Source organism: Hordeum vulgare, chromosome 7H (genome assembly GCF_904849725.1).
Source record: "Hordeum vulgare subsp. vulgare chromosome 7H, MorexV3_pseudomolecules_assembly, whole genome shotgun sequence".
NCBI classification, from domain to species: Eukaryota; Viridiplantae; Streptophyta; class Magnoliopsida; order Poales; family Poaceae; genus Hordeum; species Hordeum vulgare.
This window is the reverse complement of record NC_058524.1, coordinates 587137406-587148440: the sequence shown is the minus strand read 5'-3', so window position 1 is coordinate 587148440 and position 11035 is coordinate 587137406. Positions and strand designations below refer to the sequence as shown.

General features: G+C 42.3%; 1 protein-coding gene across 1 annotated transcript; it reads left to right on the top strand.

The window, feature by feature from the left end:
• Positions 1-6896: 6896 nt before the first annotated feature.
• Positions 6897-10316, top strand: LOC123411871 (carbonic anhydrase, chloroplastic-like). Its single transcript, XM_045104829.1, has 5 exons — positions 6897-7057; positions 7183-7231; positions 9322-9578; positions 9662-9767; positions 9876-10316. Exons 1-5 carry the CDS (start codon positions 6999-7001, stop codon positions 10008-10010), a joined length of 606 nt encoding a protein of 201 aa, XP_044960764.1. The 5' UTR covers positions 6897-6998; the 3' UTR covers positions 10011-10316.
• The last annotated feature ends 719 nt before the right edge of the window (positions 10317-11035 follow it).

The window sequence follows — 11035 nt, the reverse complement described above, 5'->3', positions numbered from 1 at the left end:
TCAAGGAGTTGGACATTCTTATAAGGCTTCTCTTTCACATGCTATTGAAGCTCGAGAAGAGAAGTGGTTCCCGCATACTCCGCCACTTCGCCGCGGGTTGCGTTGCCGTCATCGTCACCATGGCCACCGACGCCGACCGTGCCGCCACCGAGAAACTCGGAGCCGGCAAGAAGGCTGCCTCTACCGTTGCGCCAACTGGTCGACTAGAGGGTATACCGCGTTTATCCCGCTTCTGTTTATTTTTATTTTAGCCATATTGACGTTATACGTAGATGTATCTGTTGTTAGCATAGTGTGTGCTTGCATGATCAAATATCAGCATGCTATTAACCCTGTTGGTGTCATGCTCATCACTATTTCATGGGTTAAATTAATCAAGAAATTACTATTATATTCAACACAATTGCTTAAGAAAACTATTCATATTATAATTAATACTAGTACTAGTAGAAAAATGTCCATTTGTCCCGGTTCCAGAGGCCCATTAGCCCCGATTCTCGAACCGGGACTAAAGGGTCGGGACTAAAGGCCCAAACCTTTAGTCCCGGTTGGCTTACGAACCGGGCCCAAAGGGTCTCCACGTGGTCGCTCCGGGGAGCCCAGGTAGGAGGGCCTTTAGTCCCGCTTGTTCACACCAACCGGGACCAAATGGCATCCACACGTCAGCATGTGGCCGCAGCTGGGTTTTTTTTTTGAATGGGGGGTTGGTTTTTTTTGGAGAGTTAATTTAACGGTTTCATATTATGTTAGCTACCTAATAGAGAGAAGTGTCCACTACTAGGGAAAAGCCTAGCAGTAGCGCGGGTTACCGCGCTACTAGTAAGGCGCTATAACTATTACTTACGCGCTACTGCTAATTAGACATATAGTTGTACCGTGTATTATATCAGCGCTACAGATAAGACAACTATTAGTAGCGTTCTTGCAAACCCGCGCTACTAGTAATCTGTTTTTCATTATTATTATTTTTAGTGTATTTATACGTCGTTATACAAATTTTGATACAGTACCAATTAAAAGGTTGTTATATCATTATGTTCATCATGAATTATTATATCATTGTAAGGAAGAAAGATGGATTTTATTCATCCAAATGAATCAAAAGTGATCAAAAGTTGAACGATCCTACTAATTCAAATTTTGGACACTTTCGATCCATCCACATGAATCTAATCCGCTTTTCTTCCCCTAATGATATAATAACCAATCATGATCATAATAACAAATCATCATGATAATCATGATCAACATCATCATCATATTAATATAAAAACTCTTGCATCACTATAGCTAACAATCATCATAGTCATTACCACCAACACTATTTAATCATCATTTTCGTCAATGAGACATCATATAACAAAAGTTGGCCACTAGTCATAATCACAACTCCTCCTCCTCATCATCATCAACTATAACACATTGTAGCACATAATATATAACACATTGTACCTAGGATCTACTCATCTCTCATAGGACCTACTCTACCCTCTCTTAGGTAGAATATCATAAAACAAGATAGGCTCTGACTCTTCATTATGGAGAATAGAGATCATCTTGTCTCCAATTCTTGGCATACGCACAATGTTGCTTCCAAGTAGCTCTCTACGATTGACCATACATTTTTTCAATATTTGATTGTCATTTCATCGGTTTTAGAAATCCGGTATGGACATGAGTGATGCAGATACCTAGGCTGACCTGACCGTGCTGGCCGTATGCTCATAACATCAACGCGACCTCTTGAAAACATCAGATGAGGCCCACAATCATGCGGGATTTTCTGTTGAAAAACATAGTAATAACTTTGTTAGCTAGCAATGTAGTTTAGTTTTACACGAATTTATGCAAAAGATGCACGGATGTCGTAATAGTAGAAAAACTTACCATGCAATCTCCATGCATGTTATCGTAGTTCACCACGTGCACTAGTGGTACGTAGTGACCATAATGTGGAGGATTTTGCTGATAGGTATTGTAATTCTCAAGATCATTGATAAATGTGACAAGATGATGTTTCTCCTTACAAGTTAATTGTGCTTCATCATTGTAGTAATAGGTTCTGTCTACCATCTTCCGTACATTTTTTGAAGATTGAAATTAAGCTGCCAATGGAAATAAGTTGTCAACTATTTTTAAATAAACAATATAAATTACTTAATAAATATGGTTGAGAAACTTACATAATGATAGAACTGGAGGCGTCCGCACATCGACCTAGATATCGGTATTACCTTCAATTTCATCTTCCGGACGAATATCAAAGGTGATAAGCATGTTAGGCTCAAATACATAAGCCTTGCATAACGTATAGATGCATTATTGTCTGAACATATTTATCTTCTATTGCCAAATTAAATGGATAATCAATAGTGGGAGAGCATGTGCATTAGTTGGATTCAATCTTATGAATAATCTACCATGGTGAAAGTTACTGGAAAAGGCATGATTTGTATTTGCCACTAAAAATGACTGTTTGTCTGAGGCGTTTTAAAACTTTTTAGGGGTGTATGAGGCCTTTAATAAAATTAGGCTATCGACAATTTGTTGAATTATGGGGTGGGCTTTAGTAGGGGGTGGGGGTGGGGAGGGGGGCTTGAAGTTTAGTCCCACCCTAGTCGAGAAGGAGTTGGACATTCTTATAAGGCTTCTCTTCCACATGCTATTGAAGCTTGAGAAGAGAAGTGGTCCGCGCATACTCCGCCGCCTCCGAGCCGCGGGTTGCGTCGTCGTTATCGTCATCATGGCCACCGACGCCGATCATGCCGCCACCGAGAAACTCGAAGCCGGCAAGAAGGCTGCCTCTACCATTGCTACGGCCAACTGGCCGACTAGAGGGTATACCACGTTTATCCCGCTTCTGTTTATTTTGGTTTTAGCCATACTGACGTTATACATAGATGTATCTGTTGTTAGCGTAGTGTGTGCTTGCATGATCAAATATCAGCATGCTTTTAACCCTGTTGGTGTCATGCTCATCACTATTTCATGGGTTAAATTAATCAAGAAATTACTATTATATTCAACACAATTGCTTAAGAAAACCATTCATTTTATAATTAATACTAGGATGATGCTGAGAGAATCTTGGTCGAATGACGGGTCTATAGATTTATGGCTATGACCCGTGATTTCTTCTATTGACCAAGACCATCCCATGCCTTAGTGTTGTTGGGGGCACTAGTAGAGTTTTATTTGTATTATTGTAGAACTTAACATTGTTGTACGAGACTTGTGCCTCCGGGGATTGCTAGTTTGGTTTTTCACTAAGAAGAATTACTACTGCTTGCTACAAGCATTTGCACTAGAGGACCAGCTAGTTTTTAGGGTACAACCTAGCAATCATCACTCGTGAAGGTAGGATGCTGCCTGACGAGCGCCACAACTTCATTTGTGTGACTCAAACTCCGGAGCGACCCTAGAACACACCCGTCACCCCTACGTTGGTGGTCATGACCCTTGTGGCCAAGGCATCTCCTCGCTCGACTGTGCCTCACTCAGCGCCTTCCTTAGCACTATTCTTGATAGATGCTCTGCGTGATGAGGACATGGCCGTGCCTGCAACCATGAAGGGCAAACGATCGAAGGTATCACCTTCTTCTCCATGTAGTACAAGCTCTGGGACCAGTGATGCAATGGGTGATCTCACAACTATGGAAAAGACACACCTCTAACCATGGCGAGGAACTTGGAAAACACATGTAATCGGCGGCCTGTTTTTTTTAATCTTGAACGCATATTCTATTGAATACTTTGTTTTGAAGCATGAATAGTAGGGGAAGACCTACTATATTTTTCTATTAAATAATCTAAGGGAAAATTTGTACAAGAATGACATCATTTACAAGGAAGATTTCAATCTCCAAAGAAGATGAAAACATTAATTCAACATCACATATGGTGGATAAACATGAAAGTAGTCGATCTTGGTCAAAAAGCTTAACTCTATGGGCAGCCAGACACATGTTATTCATAAAAAGAGAGAAACAATAAGCCATTGGGTGGCTGCTTGGGTGTATGTTGTTCCCAAATATTCCTAAGAACTAACGAAGTAATCTGCATAAGGCAAGCCCCACCAAAAAGGCTATTAGAATTTAGAAACATAGAGCATGGTGTAGACCATCATTGGAGGTCCAAGAAATCCCTACACGGCCCCAACAGTATTCCAGGCAAATCTACAATTGAAGAACAAATGTTCTCTGTTTTCCCAAAGATTTGCATGTCAAAGAACCGATTATGATGAACACTTAGGGATAGCCTGCCCTTTTGGATCTTTTTATCTGGGGTATACTAGTAAATGTGAATGTGCACTGCATATTCATATTTGAAGAATATCTTTTAGAGATATTTGATAGAATATTAATTACATTTTGATATTATATATAAATATATATCAATTGCACCATAATTATGGGATTTTTTGCGGATATTGATATTTTGTATAATATTAATTGCATGTTTAACATCTTGAGATCTCACCATTTAAGCAATTTAGGTCATTCGAATGACATGAATTGATGGCGAGATTAATTTGATATGCACACTAAGTATTTTTATCTTGGTATACTAGTAAATGTGGACGTGCAATGCACGTTCATATTTGGAAAATATATTTCTAGAGATATTTGGTAGAATATTAATTGCAAGTTGGTATAAGGTTATATATTAGTTGCACGTTAAATTATTGATTTTTCTTTAATATTGATAGTTAGTATAATATTTATTGCATGTTAAATATATTGAGCGCTCACCTCTCTGAAGCAATTTAGGCCATTTGGTCCATGTGATTTTATTTCCGAGATTACTTGGATCTGCCTCTTTGGATCTTTTATTTGGGCATAATAGTAAACGCGGATATGCAATGCACATTCGTATTTGGAAAATATAGTTTTAAATATATTTGGTAGACTATTAATCGCACGTTGATATAAGGTTATGTATTTGTTATGCGATAAATTATGTAATTTTCACTGATATTGATATTTTTTATAATATTTATTGCATGTTAAACATGTTGAGCGCTCGCCTTTGAACCAATTTAGGTTGTTGAGTCCACATGATTTGATGACCGAGATTACTTGGATCTGCCTCTTTCGATCTTTTTTCCTGGTTATACTACCTAGTAAATGTGTTCATTTTTGTTGAATATTTTCTTAGATATATTTTGTAAAATATTAATTGCACATTGATATTAGGTAATATAATAATTGCATGCAAATTGTGGAATTTTCACATATATTAATATTTTGTATAATAATTATTGCGTGCTTAATTTAGGTCGCTGGATAGACGTAAATTAATGGCCGAGATTACTTTGATCTGTTCCTTTTAGTCTTTTTTATCTTGCATGCTAGTAAATTCATACGTGCAATGCACATTCATATTTGGAGAATATATTTTTACACATATTTGGTAGAATATTAATTGCACTATGTTATTAGGTAGCATATTAATTACACGATAATTATGAGATTTTGGTTGATACCGATATTTTGTATAATATTAATTGAATGTTTAATTGCGTCATAGTTATGGGATTATTCTGATATTGGTATTTGCTCTACTATTTATTGCGTGTTAAACATATTAAGGACTCGCCATTGAAGCAATCCTAGAGTGTTTACTTGGATGGCCACGAACTTATGGCCGAGAATATTTCAATATGCCCCTTTGGGTCTTTTTTATTGGTACAATGGTATAGGCATAGAAAGATAGATGCAGCGACTATTATAGACTCTTTTTTCATCCCTCAAATTTTACAAATTAAGAAAGGGAAATGATTAGTATCTACCAGCGGATTGCTTCTAGGCGTCAACTGCCTCAATCGTCTACCACGTGTCCACCTTACACCTTTCTTGGAAACGACTTCATCTTATCCAAGAACATGAAAAGGATTCAAATTTCTGCAACAACATCTTAGTTGTAGAATAATTCTGCAGCAAAACCTTTGTTGCAAAATGTTTCTGCAAATTTTCTGACATCTGTAAAGTTTCTTCGACAAGATTGTTGTTGCAAGAAAAAAATTGTACCAAGACCTTTGTTGCAATAAAAAAAATCCGCAACTTGATATATGTCGTAAAAAATTCTGTAACATGACCCGTGTTTCCGCAACTCAACCTATGTTGCAGTAGTACATGATGACGCCTGGCCACTCGATTCGTAAAATCCAACGACTTAGGTGGTGGCGGATCTTTTTAAATAATCCACCGGCTGAAGCATAACAGCTCCCACATTAAGAAAGGCATCATCCTTGCGGATAAACTTGGAAAGAAATTATAGTGTACCGAACGTAAATGGACGAAGAATAAACACTCTAATCAATAGTTATAAATCCTAGAGCGTTTAGCTTTCTATTTTCGCGACCCTCAAAAAAATTGTACTCTACTAAGTACTTCTCCATATTTTATGGTAGTCAGAAATGTACCCACGGTTGATCAGCGGCTAGGATCAATTCAAAATATGCATGCGGGTGCATCTCAAAACTTCCGAAACCACACAAGCCCACCCCACACGTACGGCCACACCGTTGCGTATTCTTTGTGTCTATCTCCTTTTCCGTGCGCGCTCCAACTCTGCCGTCCGTCCCTGCCTGCCCCCAGTTCTCCACCGTCTCCTCTTCTCACCTCCAAAGAAAGGTCCGGTGGTCGCCATCAACTCACGGCCGGGGGCGCTTAATATAATCCGATCAAACAGGAGTATGCTAAAAGAGAAAGAAGAAACGGCGATCGGGCACGAAACCAGCAGCCCCACTCCTTTCACGTGGCGTCATCTCTCTTTGACCGCTACCAATCCAGGGAGACGCCATTTCCAAACAAAGTATACCAGCGGAGACGCGGGGGCCGCCCCTACGCCTCATCCCCTCCCCTCCCCTCCCCGGTTGCTATATAAGGTCCGTCCTCCTCCTCCTCCCGATTTCAGAAGCCCACCCAACATCTAACTATCCTCCCCCACCCTCCACCAAGTTTCGTCTCTTTCATCCACACCTCCTCCTGCTCGAGATGGACCCCGTCGAGCGCCTCAGGACCGGCTTCGAGAAGTTCAAGACCGAGGTCTACGAGTAAGTATTCCCATCGTCCCGCCGCTAACCGGAACAAACCCTCCTCCTCGATCATGATTTGGTCCGGTTTCCTTGAGGTTATCTATTTCAGTCATCTTAACATGATTATTCTCTCGCCATGGCAGCCAGAAGCCGGATCTCTTCGAGCCCCTCAAGGCCCACCAGTCACCCAAGGTATACACAAAAGGATTTCGATTTCGTTTTTAGATTTTTATCGGGCCCGAACGAAATGGACGAAATCCGGTATTTCGGAAATTTTTCGGAAAAACTCGGACGAAAAGCACGAAACAAAATTCGGAATTTAGAACGAAAAATGGCCGAAATTTCTTCAAAAAGAATTGAACGAAGCAAAACCAAAACGCACAGCAGAATCCGAATCACATCTTACAAGATGGGTCATTCATTGTCAACAAGCACAAAAATAAGATAGAAAGGAGGCCTTTCCAAGCATGTGGTGCTTCAGCTTCAACGCTGCCTGGGCCAAGCATTCACCTTTTTGCGGTCACGCTCCCTGCCTGGAACGAGGAGGAGCATGGAACGATGTGGATGGGAAGTACGGGACCGAGGAGAAGGATGTGGACTGCCGGTGGAGAAGGATGGGAGGAGGCGGCGCTTCCATGACACCTGCGTCTTGTGTCGCCAGCGGCCGCCGCCGGGCAGTAACGAGGAGTGGAGGGCCGAATGGTTAAAATTTAGGGTTGGAAACATTCGATGGAGAGTTTTATACCATGGGGCAGATGTGCGACCACAGGTGGACCATGGGCCGGGCTAGGAACTCAAAATGGGCCGAAATTTTTGCCCCGTTCATATTTGTACCGGGCATGGACGAGATGGACGAATTCCGGACGAAAAATAGAAATCTCGGACGAAATCCAAAACCGTGGCCTTCTATTGCTAGCTAGCAACCAACTCCGGTCCCTTGTTCCGCCGTTCGGCGTCCGGTCCGGGGCAAACTCCGCCGCGGGTTTGCGGTGGGGGTGCCCGTATAGCATTTCGTGTTAATTACGGTCAAAGTGGAGTGGATTAAGAAATGGAAACGGCTGCTTTGTCCTCATTGAACGGGCCACTGCCTGCCGGCCACTTGATACTAGGTTATGCACTGGTAAACCAACAACCAAGAGGGGCAATCAATCAATCCTCCTAGTATGAAATATAATCGTGGATTCCCTTACCAATTAACCACCACATGTCATGCGCATCCAAGAAATCGGATCATGCTTGCTGTGGTAACCCCGCCCATGTGTGTGTGTTGTCGTGATATATGATTTGGCTTATTGAGATGTCCCGGTCCTTATCTCTTTGTGGTCTTGTGGACGATGATGGGTATAAAGAAAGAATATTGTTCTTTCTTTCTTTCCTGCTTTTCCTGCTTTCTTGTTGGATAACTTTGATGTTAAGAATCTTGCAACTAGTACAAGAAGAGGCATTTTTGTCCCTCTCTTTGAGATTCTCCATTGGCGTGCCTGATAATGCCGTGTTGGGTTGTTGAGGCCCCCTTGTTAAAAAACCGGACCAACAACCTGTCCGTGTTGAATTTCAGGTCCCAGGCGTCTCATATTTTCTCCTTAGAAAATAGCCGCCACTCTGAACTATCACATTTGAGCATATACATATTTTGATAACGATGTCCATTATGGAGCCTTCACCATCTTGGCACCGGCCACGTCAGACCCCACACACAAGAACCGTGAACAGGGAATAAAGCCATCCATGGCTTTGGCCCTGCCGCTCTGCATATATACATAATTAAGCAGGCCTGCCGAACTATGGAAGTGCTATCAATCTTTGGAGCAACTTGCAGACTGTGGTGGTCCTGTCTTCCATTCTAGATTCTAGATAACTCGCAAAAAGTCATGGCGAATACATGATCAAGTCCTTTGTTGGGTCTACTTTCACGGGTCATCATCAAGTCTTCATTAGGTTTTTTGGTCTGGGCCAGCAACGGAGGAACCTTGCCGCCACTTGCTTTGCTTGGCTTTCTGTCTTTTCGGTTCCTTGTCGCAAAAGCAAGATTTATTTCTGGTTTTCTCCCGCCGTGCTGGATAAAAAGCGCGCCGGGACAGAATGTCAAGAGTGATAGGGTTTCTTGGCAAGATGTCTCAGAAACGTGCACTCCACATATCACGCTATCAGCATATTGTGCTTATTCATTTGTTCTACCCGGATGGCCAAAGCAGTCAAAGCCTGAATAGAACTGCGTTTGCTTATCACCAACAACTATGAAACGTCATCGACTAAAGCAAAAAAACAATATGGTTGTGCAGTACATGGTGTTCGCGTGCGCCGACTCACGCGTGTGCCCGTCGGTGACCCTGGGCCTGGAGCCCGGCGAGGCCTTCATGGTCCGCAACATCGCTGCCATGGTCCCTTGCTACTGCAAGAACAAGCACACCGGCGTCGGGTCGGCCATCGAGTACGCCGTCTGCGCCCTCAAGGTCGAGGTCATCGTGGTGATCGGCCACAGCCGGTGCGGCGGGATCAAGGCCCTGCTCAACCTCAAGGATGGCGCCGACGACACATTGTAAGTTGGTGGAGGAAAACACGTTTCCAATCCGAATGGAGTTTTATTTCGTATGTTTCTGACCGGAGCTGCTTATGTATCAGCCACTTCGTCGAGGACTGGGTCAGGATTGGCTTCCCGGCCAGGAAGAAGGTGAAGGACGAGTGCTCCGAGATGCCATTCGAGGACCAGTGCGGCGTCCTGGAGAAGGTTCGCACCATTTCCCATCTACCATTTCGTACTTTGGACGTGAATGAATTGATCAACTCGCTGACCAAGAGACGATATATTTCTGAACCGTTCGTTGCATTCCCACAGGAGGCCGTCAACGTGTCCCTCCAGAACCTCAGCACCTACCCGTTCGTCAAGGAGGGTGTGGCCAACGGAACCCTCAAGCTGGTCGGCGGCCACTACGACTTCGTCTCCGGCAAGTTCGACACATGGGAGCTGTAAATCAATCTCCCCTCCCATTGCTCAAATCCCAAATATACATCCATACATGCGCACATATATCATATCAAAGATACCGTGGGAATGATGCATCGATGTAAACGACATGGACCATGCACTGCTCGTTATTTTCCAGCAGTTGTGGACGCCGGATGGCTAGATGTCAATTTTTTTGTAATAAGGTATCAAATCTTCCGATCCGGAATTATTGTACAAATATTACCGTGTGTGATGTATAATTTGATCGGCATGTGATCAAAATACATCAGATGCAATTTCAATAATATTTCCATCAACAGTTTACCTTCTTGTTACCTTGTGGTATTATGGTCTTGTTTTCACTGTGTTGTGTGGCTAGCTGTTTCAGACTTTTATTACATCAACAGATGATCATTCTAAACCGCATGGATCTTCCCAATCTGCGCATACATAGGCCGATATGGACTGTTAGACAGTACACACACTAGTGGAAAACGGGCCTTTAGTCTCGGTTTCAAAGGGCCTTTACTCCCGGTTTTTCAATCAGGACAAAACAATCGAGACAAAAGGTCAAAACTTTTAGTCCTAGTTGTGTTATTATGGTCTTGTTTTCACTGTGTTGTGTGGCTAGCTGTTTCAGACTTTTATTACATCAACAGATGATCGTTTTAAACCGCATGGATCTTCCCAATCTGCGCATACATAGGCCGATATGGACTATTAGACAGTACACACACTAGTGAAAAACGGGCCTTTAGTCTCGGTTTCAAAGGGCCTTTACTCCCGGTTTTTCAATCGGGACAAAACAATCGAGACAAAAGGTCAAAACTTTTAGTCCTAGTTGTGTTATTATGGTCTTGTTTTCACTGTGTTGTGTGGCTAGCTGTTTCAGACTTTTATTACATCAACAGATGATCGTTTTAAACCGCATGGATCTTCCCAATCTGCGCATACATAGGCCGATATGGACTATTAGACAGTACACACACTAGTGAAAAACGGGCCTTTAGTCTCGGTTTCAAAGGGCCTTTACTCCCGGTTTTTCAATC